This window comes from Triticum dicoccoides, chromosome 1B (genome assembly GCF_002162155.2).
Source record: "Triticum dicoccoides isolate Atlit2015 ecotype Zavitan chromosome 1B, WEW_v2.0, whole genome shotgun sequence".
In the NCBI taxonomy this organism is placed as follows: Eukaryota; Viridiplantae; Streptophyta; class Magnoliopsida; order Poales; family Poaceae; genus Triticum; species Triticum dicoccoides.
This window is the reverse complement of record NC_041381.1, coordinates 422,429,965-422,446,475: the sequence shown is the minus strand read 5'-3', so window position 1 is coordinate 422,446,475 and position 16,511 is coordinate 422,429,965. Positions and strand designations below refer to the sequence as shown.

Below are 16,511 nucleotides of genomic sequence, written 5' to 3'. Positions count from 1 at the left end.
AGTAGGACAAATCGATCCCACTCTTTTTACTAAGAAGGTCAAAGGGGAGTTGTTTGTATGCCAACTATATGTTGATGACATTATCTTTGGTTCTCCTAACAAAGCTTTCAATGAGGAATTTGCCGCTCTCATGACCTCCAAGTTCAAGATGTCTTCGATGGGAGAGTTGAAGTTCTTCCTTGGCTTTAACATCAAACAAAGAAGAGAAGGAACCTTCATCAACCAAGCCAAATACACTCAAGACATGCTCAAGAGATTCAAGTTAAGTGATGTCAAGCCGGCTTCTACTCCAATGCCCACCAAGTGCCAACTTGACATTGATCCCAATGGTAAAGCAGTGGATCAAAAGGTATATCGCTCCATGATTGGCTCCTTGCTTTACCTTTGTGCATCTAGACCAGATATCATGTTGAGTGTGGGGATGTGTGCACGGTTTCAAGATGCACCGAAGGAAAGTCACTATGTGGCGGTCAAGTGAATCTTTCGATATTTGGCTCATACCCCAAACTTTGGCTTATGGTACCCAAGAGGGGCAAACTTCAAGATTGAAGGGTTTACGGATTTGATTGGGCGGGAGACAAAGTGGATAGGAAGTCCACTTCCGGAGGGTGCCATTTTCTTGGGTGCTCTTTGGTGAGTTGGTCTTCCAAAAAGCAAAGTTGTGTGTCTCTCTCGTCCACTGAAGCAGAATATATGGCGGCTGGTAGTTGTTGTGCTCAACTCTTGTGGATGAGGCAAACTTTAAAGGAATATGGTGTCATTTGTGACAAAGTGCCTCTGTGGTGTGACAACGAAAGTGCCATCAAGATTTCTCTCAACCCGGTGCAACACTTCAAGACGAAACACATTGAGATTCGGTATCACTTCATCCGGGATCACATTAGACGTGGAGAGATCGAGCTCAAGTATGTCAACACTCATGATAACCTTGCAGATATTTTCACGAAGCCCTTGGATGAAGCAAGATTTCGCGAGTTAAGGCATGAGCTAAATATCATTGATTCGAGCAATGTGACTTGAACCCTGGCACACCCCACCCCACTCAACTTGGTATCCTGCTTAAATGTAGGCATGGACATAGGGGGAGTGTTGTTCTCTCAATGAACTTTCCCTCCCCCCATTATGCATAAAACGATCAACTCTTTCACAATAGCCATTTTTGATGGTACTTGTGCTTCAAAGACGAGTTTTGGTTATGGGCCCAAGGATAATTCTTCGCGGTGCCATACCATTTGACTCAAACATAGGTGGCTCCGGCCACCGCCCTCTCCTGAGAGAGGCCAGAGCTTGCTCTGTTTCATGTGGTTGTTTGTGTTTGACTTGTTTCTGGTCTATTGTGTGTGTGTGTGTGTGTTGTCGCATCAGTCCTCTCGTTCTTTTGGCTTTGCTTTCCGTTTCTTTTTGAGCGTTAGTCGTTGGTCTAGAAGCAGCGTGGTTGCTGAAGCGGTACTACCGCCCTCCAGAGCGGTACTACCGCTCCCAGCGGTACTACCGCCCTCCGGAGCGGTACTACCGTTGTGAGGCGCGGGCTGGGGGTTATATCGGGGGCAGGGGGAGTTTCTTCTCCCCCATACCCATTCGCTCACCCTTCGCCCTGTTCGTCTCTCTCTTCAGCAACCGGCGCCGCGGGAGGGCTCTGGCGGATCTCCCTCTCCGGGGTGCTCCTCTCCGTTTCCTTCGATGGAATCGATCCCCACCTTGTCCTCTTGCCATGGATGCCGGTATTGCCCCTGTTCCCTGTTTCCTTTTGTCTAGATTTCCAATCTAGCGTTCTTGGGGCAATAGCAGTTGCATCTCTAGATTTTTGTCCAGATCTAGGCTTGAGTAGGATGGAGAATGCTTCTAGACTGTTTGGATTAGTGTTTGGTTGGAGTATTTTTGAATTTGGTAGGACGGTAGTACCGGATCTGACCACGGTAGTTGGAAACTGCTGTTTCCCCGCCTCAAGCGGTACTACCGCTCTCCCAGAGCGGTACTACCGCTGAGAGCGGTACTACCGCTCTCCCTAGAGCGCTACTACCGCTTGGAGCGGTACTACCGCTCAAGGGTCATGGTACTACCGCCCTCTACCCAGTTCCATCATCCTCCAACCTCTCAGTGATCTCTTTGTTCGTGTTTGTGGCTTACGCTCGTTCTTTCTGGTTGTTTGCGTGTTTGTGTGTGTGGTTCCAGGTGATGAGGTTCCTAAGCATCAGGCTCGTCGTGTCAACCCCGGTCGTGCTTCGTCTAAGCGCTACCGCACCACTGAGCCCACTAAGCCTGCCGGAGGATCTTCTAGTGCTCCACCTCCTCCCCAACTACAGAAGAAGCCTGGGGTCAAGCCAAAGCCAAGCAAAACCGTGCCAGAAATGCCGCCCAAGGAGTTCTGGGCAAGGCGCCGCCGCAACCCGTATGAGGTCGACCAAGATCCCACTTTGGTCAACCGTCCGTTCTGGAATAGGTTCTAGTTTGCCATCTATTTTGATGTCCTCAAAGCCAAGAAGAATCTCTATGTCAACGTGCACTCCATCGACACCGAGCATATGGAGAATGATCCTGACTACTTTGGTGAAGCTCTTCAGATGTGCAGTCAGTTGAACATTCTCGGGATCATGCAATTCAACAAGGACTATGATGCTGATATTGTGGCCCAATTCTATGCCATGGTCCACCTTGGGACCGATGAGGACAGGACTCTGACTTGGATGACAAATGGCAAGTTGCTGTCAGTCAAGTGGAAAGCTTTCATGCAGTTGATTGGGGTGGAAGATCTTGGACTTGAGTCTGCTGTCGGCTTTCGCCCCCACCGTCGAGCCAATGCCACTCACAAGCAAGCTCTGTGGCCCTACTGCACTCTGAGGATCAACCATGAGACGAAGAAGGAGACCTATGAGCTGCCTGCCTATCTGGACATTCTTCACCGTATCTTCAGAGAAACTCTTTTCCCTCGCATCGGGAATCTGGACCAGGTTCACTCTTATCTCGTGGACATGCTTCTCTTCTGTCAGCGGGAGAAGGGGCAGAGCACCGGAGAGTCCTTGGATATCTCTCATGTTATGTGGTCTGAGCTGGTTTCTGCTATCTCCGAGCGCAAGTGCCCGATTTATGGTCCGTTCATTATGCTGCTCATTGAGAAGGCCTAGGATCGTGTCTATCCCAAGGTGGTGCTGGAGATTGGAGACTTGGTTTCTCACGATGTCAAGCGTCTGAGGAAGAAGGATAACTGGGGCACTTAGGCCCCTAGGACTGGAGTTCCTTCATCTGCTGCTGCCATGGAGACTGAGGAGGAGTTTGGGGCTGAGGCTGAGGATGAAGATGATGACTACGTGCCTTCTGAGGCAGAGCCCTCTTGGGCCAAGAAGCTCAAGATCAAGGTGAAGAAGCTGTTCTGCATGGAGTCTCATGGTCAGTACATGACTCATGTGGCTGAGAAGAAGGCCCGAGGTCGCCACAAGGAGCTCATGCGTCAGATGGGTGCTATTGTGATTAGTGGTTCTGAGGATCAGCTTACCGAGGAGGAGGAGTGGATTCAGCAGCACTGCCCCTGGACTGATTCTGATGCCGAGCACTTCCCGGCTGACGATGGCACCGCAGATGATCCCTCTGAGATCTGATGGGTGTCCATCTTTTACCTTCACCTGGAGCCGTAGCATCACTCCCTCTCCTTTTTGGTGTCTCGATGCCAAAGGGGGAGAGAGTTTAGGGATTTGCGTTTTGTGTCTTCCGTCGTTTGTGTTTGTGCTTTCGCTTGTTGTTTTATTTGGTTTGTGTCTGTGAGACCTAAGTTCTGGTTCTGTCCGTAAGACCTAAGCTCGAGTCATATGGTGTGAGACATATGCTACCTTATCTCTTCGTATCTTTATCTATGTCTATCTAGCTTATGAGTTCCATGCTTATCTTGTTATATATATGTTGCTCTCATATCATGCTTAGGTAGTTGGTCTCTAAAATGTAGGGGGAGCATTGTTCCTGGCATCTGCGCCGTGCAGTCCAAAGCACTTTTCTAGGTAGCACACATCCAGGGGGAGCCCTTCTACATTTTAGGACGGTTGTACTTTTGCGCTTATCCTATATCTTTCATTTTGTGCAAATCCCGTATTGTCATCAATCCACCAAAGAGGAGGAGATTGTAAGGGCATATTTATTCCCAATATGTTTTGGTGATTGATGACAATGCTTGTGCGGACTAATCGTGTGCGTTAGTTCTTTCAGAGATTCATCCATTGGCACGAGACGATTTCCTCCCCTCGGTGTTGTAATTCAAGACGGTGTAGCTCCTTCATTTCGTTGTTGGTGGACTAGTTTCGTAGGAGTCACCGTACTATCAAGAGGGGATCCGTTTTGGTAAGACTTGGGTGGAATCACACGTACACATCATTATCACACCCGTCGTCTTTCCTTCCGCATCTCTGGAGCTGCTGTTTTCCCCTTACTATGCTCTGCTTTGCCCTAGCAGTAGTACCGCGTCCACAGCGGTAGTACCGCCGAAACTCCACAGCGGTAGTACCGCTCTCAGAGCGGTAGTACCGCTTGGGTGTTTCGGCCGTAGTACCGCTGTGCGTCTGGGCTACTTCCGCCTCGATTCTCGAACGAATTTTTCGTGTTGGATTTTGCGGCACTAAGGAAGGTAGTAGGGGAGGTAGTAGTGCTCTAAGCGGTAGTACCGCCCTTCCCTAGCGGTAGTACCGCCCTGGTGACAGGGCCCTGGGCAGCGCGGCAGTACCGCTGGGTCTAAGCGGTAGTACCGCCCGGAGCGGTAGTACCGCTCTTCCCTGGCGGTAGTACCGCCCTGTGGTCAGGGCCCCAGGCAGCGCGGCAGTACCGCTGGGTCGAGCGGTAGTACCGCCCGGAGCGGTAGTACCGCCCTTCCCCAGCGGTAGTACCGCTCTGTGCGGGGCTGGTAAGTGGGATAACGGTTGGATTGATCTTCCCACTATATAAAGGGGTCTTCTTCCCCAAAGTTGACCTACCTCTTTCCCCCAAAGCTCCATTGTTGCTCCAAGCTCCATTTTCGCCCGATCTCTCTCCCTAGCCAATCAAACTTGTTGATTTGCTCGGGATTGGTTGAGAAGGCCCAGATCTACACTTCCACCAAGAGAAATTTGATTCCCCCCACTTATCCCTAGAGGATCTTGTTACTCTTGGGTGTTGAGCACCCTAGACGGTTGAGGTCACCTCGAAGCCATACTCCATTGTGGTGAAGCTTCTGGTGTTGTTGGGAGCCTCCAAGTGTTGTGGAGATTGCCCCAATCTTGTTTGTAAAAGTCCGGTTGCCGCCTTCAAGGGCTCCAATAGTGGAATCACGGCATCTCGCATTGTGTGAGGGCGTGAGGAGATTACGGTGGCCCTAGTGGCTTCTTGGGGAGCATTGTGCCTCCACACCGCTCTAACGGAGACGTACTTCCCCTTAAAAGGAAGGAACTTCGGTAACACATCCTCGTCTCCACCGGCTCCACTCTTGGTTATCTTGTCCCTTTACTTTTGCAAGCTTACTTGAGTTATATCCATTGCTTGCTTGTGTGCTTATTGTCTTTGCATCATATAGGTTGTCCATGTAGTTGCACATCTAGACAACCTATTTCATTGCAAGTTTTAATTTGTTAAAGAAAAGTCTAAAAATTGTTAGTTGCCTATTCACCCCTCCCCCTCTAGTCAACCATATCGATCCTTTCAGTCGCCCTCGCTCGAGCGGCGCTGACCGACATGAATGTGCGGCAACCGCTTCGTGTGGGAAAGGGCGCGGGCGAGAGGGGGAGGGTTTGGGAGGTGGGCCGTCGGGGGTGTTGGATGCGTGCGTGCGAGCAATCCGAACTCCAGCAAAGCCCCTCCTGGTTTGCGGGAAATTGACGTCCAAACCGATCCACGGACCAACGGATACCATGTTGGGTGGTTAAATGGGTCCGTACCGCTCGGTCCGGACGAATACAGGCGTTTTGTGGGTCAGTGTTGGAGGCCCTAAGTGTTGATCACCGGGGTCCGTACACTTTTTCATAGTAGCCTAATCACGTATTTTTTGACACTGACATCATGATATCAATATAGTGCTTAAGCACGGGCCAGTCAGTGAGCATTTTTTTTGGAACAGGCAGAAGGCGCTGCCTTTCATTTAGATGAAAAGGAGGGTTTATGTACACATGCATTAAGTTTTGGGTGGGAACCCAAAAAACACCCAAAATCAAACCAAAATGAAGAGAAACTAGCCAATGCCCTCATTGTCATGGCCCTCCTCCAAAGGCCAGGTACCGTTGTCTGATGTCCACGAGGGCCAAAGCCGCAACCTCTAAGGGCATGAACTATGGTGGCAGCACCTTGGTGCTGCCCCGGCCCAACCACATCAACACGTAAAGTCGAGACCACCGTCGATTTCATATTTACCCAATGCATAAGTAGTCTCATCAGACCCACCAACCAGCTTTGCCTGTTTTTTCTTCATGAGTTTTCCCCACTTGATCCTCCGCCCAACCACCTGCTCTCTAATGCTCACTAGAAACAAAAAAAATTCCAAATTTGTTCTCAAATTCGAGAATACATCTATCAAATCAGCTAATTAGAGTTTAAATTCTCCATTCATATCCTTTCTTCGATGCTTCTAGAGCTCAGACTGCTCTTCCAGAACATACATGGAGTTATGCCAGGAGGACTTGTCGAGATCCATGGCGCCTGCTGGCTGTGTGATGGCCTCAAGATGCAACAGTTGTGGGAGAGCTCTGGGGGCCACAAGGCGCCTTGGGAGAACTCCGGCCCATATCCGATGGGACTCGAGGATGAGCTCATCCCACCCTCCCTCCCCCCAAGACATGGATGAGCTTCGGCCGCAAAGCCATATTGGTCTCGTGGTTCGATCTGGAGGACTCGTCATCAACGAACGTGCACGCGATGCTCCATTTTCTCTCTCCATCTTTTCTCCGGAGGACCACAAAATATCTGCTCAGGCACCCACAGCTTTCAGAAGAAGTACCTCCTTCTGCGAGGCACCTGCTTTAGCGCCACGGTGGCATCCGAACCTAACTAGCCTACGAGGCATCACGTTTGGGGCTGCCCGTTGGCCATGCTCTCCAGGATATAAATATGGCCAAAGAGAAGCAAATGTGCAAAACAGTCTTGCCACTTGACAGCGAAAGAAAAAAAATGGAAAAGAAATTATTCTGGTGACAAAAAGCTCCTCTAGCGACCGTTTCTTTTTTCCTTTTCAGTTTTTCACCGTAGCATGTTCGGTAAATACAACATTCCGTAACATCTGAAGTCTGAATATTCGAGGGAGTTTTGCTTCCAACTGGCTACAGAGAGCAGAGCACATGCCTTGTACTTCTACAGTATTTTCAGAAGAACAAAGTTCAGGAAGTTTGCACAAAAATTTACGCCTAGCATTTGATTCCCTCTCGAACTCTCACGTTCGAAAAAGCAGCTAAAAACGGTTGGTGAGGCGTAGAAGAGCCCGCTTCGGCGCTTCCCTCCAAATCGCCGATACCCACATGAACCAAACCAACAGAGACGGGATCGCACACGGCTCCTGGACCCAAAAAAAAACAGGGGAGGCACGGCGAATCCAAGCCAATTCCGGCTCCCAGCTCCGCAACCTCTTTGCTCCCTCCTGCCCTCCCCGATGCCGTCGCCCTCGCTCCGACTCGCTGTCGTCGGCGCGGGCGCGGCCGGCCTGGCGGCGGCACGGGAGCTCCGCCGCGAGGGCCACGCCCCCGTCGTCTTCGAGCGCGCCGCAGCCGTGGGGGGCACCTGGCTCTACGCCTCCCCCGCCCCCGCCGCCGCCACCGACCCGCTCGGCGCCGCCGCCACCCACTCCAGCCTCTACGCTTCACTCCGCACCAACCTCCCCCGCGAGGTCATGGGCTTCCTCGACTTCCCCTTCACCGCGGCGCGCGGCTCCGTCGTCGACGCGCGCAGGTTCCCCGGCCACGAGGAGGTGCTTCGGTACCTCGAGGACTTCGCGCAGCGGTTCGACCTTTACCGGCTCGTCCGGTTCCAGACAGAGGTGGTTGGAGTCCGGAGGGAGGCCGGCGGGAGGTGGGCGGTGACGTCGAGGAAGCTCGGGGAGAAGGGGGGGCAGGACGAGGAGGTGTATGACGCCGTCGTGGTTTGCAATGGGCATTATTCAGAGCCTCGCGTCGCCTCCATACCTGGTAATGATTCTCCGCCCAACGAACTCGCAATTGAGCAGAACAAAGAACAAGTAGTTTGTTGAACCCTGGTTCAGGCTCAGCACACAGTAAAAATCGAGAAATAATCCTTCTAAAATCGAAAAAATCTGAAAAAACAATCTTGACATTGTACATGTCGTGTCTTTTGTATGCATGCAAATTTTCATGAAGAAATGACACATTTTGTGCTCTGTGAGAGGAAGAAAAAACTGATTTCGAGCAGGGTTGGTAGTGATCGTAACAAGAAAATCTGCATGTGGTACAGATCTCAAGCATGCTTTAAAAAAGGGATTTAGGATACTCTGCCTGCCTGCCTGGTGCATGTAGCTCCCGCTTGCGCAGGGTCCGGGGAAGGGTCCGACCACTTTGGGTCTATAGTACGCAGCCTTTCCCTACATTTTTGTAAGAGGCTGTTTCTAGGACTTGAACCCGTGACCTCATGCATGTGGTACAAATCTCGAGCAGAACCGAATCTGCATCCTACGATCTAGAGACAAGAATCAGCTGATTCACGGTTTAGCAAATTTGATTTGAACTCTTAAGCTTGATGAATTCTTGAAAGATGCCTGTCCAATGTTTTTTTTTTTGGACAATTCTTGTCCAGTGTTTCGTTACAAACTTGCGATTTTATGGTCATCAGATCCACAAACAATTGTGAACTTGACAGAAAATCTGTACTTTCCAACATTGACAGGTGCAGATGCCTGGCCCGGAAAGCAGATGCATAGCCACAATTACCGTGTGCCTGAGCCATTCCTTGATCAAGTGAGTATGATTCTGACTATGATTTCTTCCCCACTTGTGAGTTGTCGTGCTAAACTATCTTGAACTTGAAGTACGGATTGCCTTGGTAGGTAGTGATCGTTATTGGGGCCTCGGCAAGTGCAGTTGACATTTCGAGGGACATTGCATGCGTTGCGAAGGAGGTCCATATTGCCGATAGATCAGCGCCGACTTCCACTTGTGAACAGCAGCCTGAATACGACAACATGTGGCTTCACTCCATGGTAAATACCTTTTTTCCCTGGTGAGTTGAATATGGTGGTTTTATCCGTTAAAGGGGCTGCCATTAGTACTACATATTACAAAGCATTATTCTTATAACAGAATTATGTTCTACTTGCAGATTGACCATGCACAGGGAGATGGCACTGTGGTGTTCCGAGATGGCAGCTCAATCAAAGCGGATGTCATCATGCACTGTACTGGGTATAGTCATGCAGCATATCTGAAACATATTTCTTGTACAAACCACCTGATTTCGCTACGTTGGTTGAAGCTAATCATGTGTTCCCTGTGTTTGTATGTTGTCTAGCTACCTGTATGACTTCCCGTTTCTTGGGGATGATAGCACCATCACTGTGGATGACAACTGCGTTGATCCATTATACAAGCATGTTTTCCCTATTGAAGTGGCTCCTGAACTGTCTTTCATCGGATTGCCGTGGAAGGTTAATTTGTGTCTAAATTTCTGCTGTGCAGTCTAGATGCACTTATAACTGCCTTGCAATGCTCTACGACCTAAAACTTCCTGGCCTCTGTTTCATCCAGGTTATCCCTTTTCCACTGTTTGAACTCCAAAGCAAATGGGTCGCTGGTATTCTATCAGGACGGATCAAGCTTCCATCGAAAGATGAAATGATGGAAGATGTCAAAGCCATCTACTCGAGACTGGAAACTCGTGGATGGCCCAAGAGATATACCCACAACTTCAGTGGTGGTTATCAGGTAGCCTAATGATGCATGTTAAGGGAGCTAGTTTTTTTTTTCGAAATCATGTTAAGGGAGCTAGATAACAAAGCTTTTCTTGGCGGAAAATAACATATTTCTGTGAGTTGTGGGCGTCTTGCACTGTTGCACATCAACATTGTACATTAGAAACGACTATATCGGTTATCCCCTGCTAAGCATGATTTGTTTGCAGTTCGAATACGATGACTGGCTCGCGGAGCAATGTGGCCATCCACCTATTGAAGAATGGAGGAAGCTGATGTATGCTGCTAATGCAAAGAATAAGGCTGCTCGTCCGGAAAGATATCGCGATGAGTGGGATGATGATGGTCTGGTGGCACTAGCAAATGAGGACTTCAAAAAATACTTCTAATCTATGTTGTGGACTGTGATTATCATTTTCATTGCCAGGACGCGGTGATAGTCATTGCAGTAAATATTTTACAGGTAAATAATTTTGTATTTTGTACATGCAAGCTCAAAATTGGGATGCCCATGACCTTAATCGATTGTGAATTACTTTTATCACCATCTGAGGATTCCATATTATCATCCAAGGCAATATAAAAAATTAGTGCACCAGCCGGGAATCAAACCCGGGTCTGTACCGTGGCAGGGTACTATTCTACCACTAGACCACTGGTGCTTGCTGTTGGAACTAACCATTACGTCTATATCTCACAATGCTAATTTTAACTGAAGCGCTTATTCTCCTACTAGTACCACTGTATTTCAGTATGGGACCATTGAAGCCTCCCTACACCGAGAGGTCAGAAGCTAATTCTGGAGGAGATACATATGCCCTGGCGATTTTTCGATGAGATTGATAAAAAAATATATAAAGGATAATCAACATCTCATCTTCATCCTCGCAAAAAAAAAAAATCTCATCTTCATCATTGTTTTTTGTGTGTGAATATCTTCATCATTGTTATAGTGGAGATTGATAATTGATTTTTTTAGTTGGAGATTGATAATTGGTTGATTGGTATTATCTGCCATAAAATATCATTAGTTTTTTCATTTGTGAGTTCGACGTAATAATCGGTAAGATTTTATCAAGTTAATATAGTACATTGTAGCTTTACGCTCATTTTCAATCATGATGAAGGGCACTACCAATGTAGAAACCTTGATGTGATGCTTAGGAGAATTGGATAAAACAATAATTAGATAGCATCCATATAATGGTCCCTATCTTCATTGATAATTGCAATGTAGGAGTACATATGCTTCCCTGATTGAAGTTGATTGTCTAGGTTCTGTTGTCTACAACGCAGCAATACAAGCGCTCGTACGACAAAAGAAGTTGGTCTATGATTTTCGCATTAGATGATGGTTACGCAAATAAGATAAAATTGGAAGGCCCTTCAATTCTGCATTCTTGTGCGTAAAAGAATTCCCTAAGGGGGACCCGGTGAAGCAGTTGCATCAACGCAAGATGAAGCGGGCATAGCCACCAAATTGGTCCTAGCGGCATGCTCTAAGGCCCAGGGTTTTAGTTTCGTCCCGGGCCTCTAAAATCCCATGACCGGCCCTGCTCCATTGGGGTATGTGATCACAACTTATGTTCTTGTTTTGGTAAAGCACAAAAGCACAACGCGGAGGCAACATTTCTTTGGTCGATCTTCCTATCAACCGGGTGCTTGCACAAGTGCACCGAAATCAGTGCCCAAGCCGGCTCCAAGCTGGACTGCATTGTCGGTCGATGGTTCTCAGAGCATCTCCACTCGTGCCCCCAAGAGGCCCTCCAGGGCGCCTTTTTTAGCGCCGACGCTGAAAAATGGTTCTCAATTATTACCGGTTTGGGCCGAAATAACAACCGACGAACCCGAGCCGAACCCAGCGCACCGGGGTCCGCCTGGGGGCGTCTCCTGAAGCGAAAAGTCCTGCGGGGCCGCGCTGCCGGCGACATCAGGCATATTCCCGCCGTTTTGCTCGCCTTTTCCCTCCATTTCCCCATTGCTTCCCTCTTCTCCCCCGCCGTTCCCGCCATTTTCCTCATCAGACCGGGTGCCATGTCGCCGAAGAAATATATTGCCCCTCGCGCCGTCGCCGATTCCACCCAGCCGTACCAGAGGAAGCCGAGGGCGCTGATGGCAAGACCACCGGGCGTGTCGAACGCCGAGTGGAGGGTGGACGTTCAGCACCAGGAGGCGGTCACCGCCGACCGACGGAACAGGCTCATCGTCAAGAGGGCCAGGGACGCGGCTGCAGCGGCAGAGCAGGCAGAGGCATCTCGCGCGGGGATGGTGAACCTTCCCGCATGGCGCGCCGCCGCGTGCCTCGCCCTCTGGCCTCAACCCCGACTAGCGCACTCCCTCCCCGCATTCACCTTTGGCCTCAACACACAGTACAACTACTCGCCGCCTGCGTACTCAGCCTCGCCTGCACTGCCTTTGCGCCGGGACGCCCTGCCTTTTGCACACAACTCGTGTTGGGTTCTACGGTAGGGTATGCCAGCTGCAAATTAAAATTTTCCTACGCGCGGAACAAACAGGAACATGCTACGGGAGATGGATCACAGATCGTTACGACTAAACGCGCAGTGCCGTGCAACAGAAGTAGAGTTGGGGCAGCGCGTCTTCGGAGTCGTCTCCTCCTCGTCGATCTCCCACGTAGCCGATCGGATCCCGCAAACAGGTTCACCGGAGCGGCGTAGGTGCACCGCCTCTAGGTATCCGCGCGTGTAGGAGGAACGTCATGCGGCGAACTGCTAGGTCCAACGACACAACCAACGGCGAGTGGAGGTGGCTATTCGCAACACATGCAAAGCCCTAGTGACGGCGCCGAAGCGATCAACCAAATGAGTGTGCCGCACCCCCACTTTATATAGGCGTCCATCGCGGGCTCAACAATTGGGCCTCGCACGGACTCTAAAGCCCAAATTCTGTTCGACCTGGACCTGAGTCCAAGTAGGATCACTTCCGACTGGTGGAGTCGGACCGGGCCTCACAGGTTCCTTCCCTTAAGCGCGTGACCCCTTAGGTTCTCGTTCACTTGGTCACGAGTCAGGTCACATCCGACTTGGCTAGTCGGTAGCGGCCTCTAGGAAAGCGTGCCGACTCCAAGTGTCCGATGAAACTAGTTAGGCGAACTTGTACACCATATTTTTGTTCCCTTTGCCACATGATATATTTTGTCGGGCTCAAGGCGAGTGTGTCATCCTTGTGCTAGCCCGACCTCTTTCTCGTTCCAGTGATGCTGACCACAAAACGGATTATCTCATAATCCTAATCGCATGGCTCAGAGTATATCTCTCCTGGTCGGAGGGGCAAGTCCCATCTTGCTCGACCATGTCTCGCAGCATGGGTCTGGACAAGCCCGAAACCTACCTTTGTAACTACCCAGTCACAGAGTAGCATTTGGTCGGCCCAAAGCAGGTCTGTCACCATCCCAAGTGCATGCATCAGCTCAGGTCTTAGGACATAGAACGTATGGTGTACTAGAGACTCACAGATGACATACCGCCGCGTCTCATAGTCGGGTCTGTCCGACTCGGACCTTATCTCGACTTGGATCCGACAGTCGGATCCGACCAAATCGTTCCGAGTCCATATTATCGGGTTAGCATCCAATGCTCAGTGGCTAGTGAAACAGAGCCATCCACCATGTATATGCTAGATTAGTCGGTTGCGCGTCCACACAACCCTTTCGACTAGGGACCTTTTAGGACAGTCATCATAGCGTACTTGCTGATACACATCATTGATAACGTTCAAGGACTATCTTTATTCATAAACACATAGGAAATATCATCATACATGATTGCCTCTAGAGCATATCTCCAGCAGCTCGACGTCGTAGTTCAACAACACCGACGCCACCGACGCCGACATGGATGAGATCATCACGAGCGGCTCGGTCGCCGCCGCTTCCTACCCCGGGTTCCACGCACAAGACGACATGATGGACGCCGACATGGATGACGAGCTCGACGACGCCGAGGAGGAGGAGGGAGGAAGAACAGGCGGAGGAGGAGGCAGAGCCGGCGCCGACGATGAAAGGGAGAAAGAAGAAGCGGGCAACCAATGCCAGGCCGGGCGAGGCTTGCGTCAAGTGAATTTTGAAGGAAGACGAGTGCCTCGCCGAAGCATGGAAGACCGTCATCATCGACTTGATCATCGGCTCGAACCAGAACGCCGACATGTACTAGAGATGGATCAAGACGGTGTTCGACGAGCGCAAGTTGGTCGACCCCTACTTCGCGAACATCCACATGGAGCGCGGCGACAAGGCCATGGTAAACCATTGGGTGATCATCTAGGCGGCCTGCAACAAATGGCATGGGATTGTAGAGGAGGTCGCGGCTCGCCCGGAAAGCGGCGCCAACATCGAGAGTCAGGTATGCCCAGCCGCCAGCTCAGTTCTTTTTTGCCGTATACTTTGTCGACACTTGTTCTTCGGCATTGCAGATGGTTTGGATGTTCAACATGTATCGCCGGAACAACAACGACGCCGAGTTCAAGTTCCTTCACGTGTTCTCCAGGATCGAGTCGTGCGGGAAGTGGAGGGAGGTTCGGCTCACCCTTACTAAGGCCAAGGAGACCTACAAGCCAGACGCGTCTGCCCCGGGGGCGGCGAATGGGCGCCCTGATGGCAACAAAAGAGCCAAGGCGGCAAGAGACGTGGCGCCCGTTGCCGAACGGTTGCAATCATCGATCGAGCAGTGCATTGCCGATGCCAAGAACAGCGCCGCAAAAAGGGAGGAGAAATCCAACGCACGGTGCTCGGCGTTGATGATGAAGCAGGACGTCAAGCTTGACCTTCTCAGGACCAACGTCGCCGCGAAGAAGAGGAACACTGACCTGGCGTTCTTGATGGCGGCAGACATGTCAACGATGGACGAGCAGGTCAAGGCGTGGTACCTGGTGGAGCATGGCCTCATCCTGAACCAGATGCCCGGGCCGGCTTCGACCATCGCCCCTACGCCCATGCCGACACCAACGCTAACGCCCAACCCGAGCGATGAAGCCACGCCGCCGACAACCAGCCCGAGCACAGAAGCCTCGCCGGCGCCGAGCATGCCGACACTGCCAGTCCCACGCCAGAGGAGCCCGCCGTTTGATGCGTTCCTTTGTCTACGCGTCCTTCCTTTTGATCGCCGAACTTTTGTGTGTTTTGATCGCCGAACTGTGGCATGGTGATCGCCAAACTTGTGGCATTTTTTGACATCGGGAAAAACAAGTTTGAATTTATGGGCGTCTCGGGGCCGAAACCTGGGGGCGCGGCTGGGAACTGGATCGCCCCCAGGGCGAAAAAACTGCCGGCGCATACGCCAAAACACACTCGCCAGGCGCGCTGGGGGGCCGAACGAGTGGAGATGCTCTTATGTGATAGAAACCAGCGAGGCGAGTACATGCATGATTCTCAAAGATTCTAATGGTTCGACCATCTTCTCAGCGTATGGGTTACCGTTCCATTGCAAAGATGCCCTTGAAGCTGAGATAAGTGGCATACTTGAAGGTTTATCTATAAGCATACAACGATCAGATCTCCCAATTGTGATCCAATATAATTTTTGCTGCTATTGCTATCCTATCCCTTGGTTCGACTGACCTTGGAGTCTAATTTTCGACCACTCCACTGCAACAACAAGAAGCAACAACTATCCCTTGGTTCACACTCTTATCACTACAAAAAAAATACATTTCCGTGATGATACGTGTTTGTTACAGTAGGTCATGGTTTCTGTCATGCATGTACATCCATGACGATTTTATGACAGAATCTAGATAGTCATACATGTGTTGTCGTAGAAGTGTTCCATGACAATACCAAAATTATCATCACGGAAGTGTCCACTTCCATGACGATAAATGACGTGTCATGGAAGTGCTTTCATCAAGGGTAACCGACACGTGGCATCCATCATAATGGGTCGCCGTTAAGCTATCAGGTTCTGATTTGGATTCGATAACCCATTAACAGCCCGGACCAATGGGAATTTTCCACGTGTAAAATCATTATTGGCTGGAGGAAACACGTGTTGGCTCCTCGGTAGGCCAGATGTCATCCGTCCAATGGAGGAGATGTGCCTATGATATGTCGACGCGTGGCAGGGCCCAATAGAGGCCTATATATGTTAAAAAGGCTGGCCCAGTCAAAGGCCTATAGTATTTACTCAGGTACTAGTGGGCCAGCCCTCTAACGGCCTGTTTAAACATGGCCCATTTACGGCCCAAAGCCAGATCTGACCCGTTACTTGTTTGCCGAATATATGGGACCAATTATGGCCTAGTGACATTTCGGCCTGTTAGAGGCCCGATGTAGACATAGGCGTCGGTGTCATAACCGACAGATCTCGGGTAGGGGGACCCAAGCTGTGAGTTTAAGGATCAATGGTAACAAGGGACAATGGGGACACGATGTTTACCCAAGTTCGGGCCCTCTTAAAGGAAGTAAAACCCTACGTCCTGCTTGATCATATTCAATGAGTATAGGGGTTACAAGAGTCGATCTACCTCGAGATTGTAATGGCTATACCCTAGTTGTCTAGCCTATAATTATTCTGATAGCCTCTATGGACTAAACCCTCTGGTTTATATATACACCGGAGGGGCTTAGGGTTGTACAGAGTCGGTTTACAAGGGAAGGAAATAATACATCAGGACACCAACTTGCCGTCCACGCATATAGGATTCCTAC

General features: G+C 50.2%; 1 protein-coding gene and 1 non-coding gene across 2 annotated transcripts; one reads left to right on the top strand and one right to left on the bottom strand.

Moving 5' to 3' along the window:
• Positions 1-7,491: 7,491 nt before the first annotated feature.
• On the top strand, positions 7,492-10,420 carry LOC119338815 (flavin-containing monooxygenase FMO GS-OX-like 2). The gene is made up of 7 exons (XM_037611042.1): positions 7,492-8,114; positions 8,827-8,897; positions 8,987-9,139; positions 9,259-9,341; positions 9,448-9,583; positions 9,684-9,860; positions 10,057-10,420. Exons 1-7 carry the CDS (start codon positions 7,583-7,585, stop codon positions 10,234-10,236), a joined length of 1,332 nt encoding a protein of 443 aa, XP_037466939.1. The 5' UTR covers positions 7,492-7,582; the 3' UTR covers positions 10,237-10,420.
• An 18-nt stretch (positions 10,421-10,438) lies between these two features.
• Positions 10,439-10,509, bottom strand: TRNAG-GCC. The gene has a single exon. It is a non-coding gene; the product is annotated as a tRNA-Gly (tRNA).
• Positions 10,510-16,511: the final 6,002 nt, after the last annotated feature.

Coding starts and splice junctions, on each gene's coding strand:
- LOC119338815 (XM_037611042.1), top strand. CDS start 7,583: ATGCCGTCGCCCTCGCTCCGACTCGCTGTCGTCGGCGCGGGCGCGGCC. Junction 8,115..8,826: donor TCGCGTCGCCTCCATACCTG/GTAATGATTCTC, acceptor CAACATTGACAG/GTGCAGATGCCTGGCCCGGA. Junction 9,342..9,447: donor GTCATCATGCACTGTACTGG/GTATAGTCATGC, acceptor TATGTTGTCTAG/CTACCTGTATGACTTCCCGT.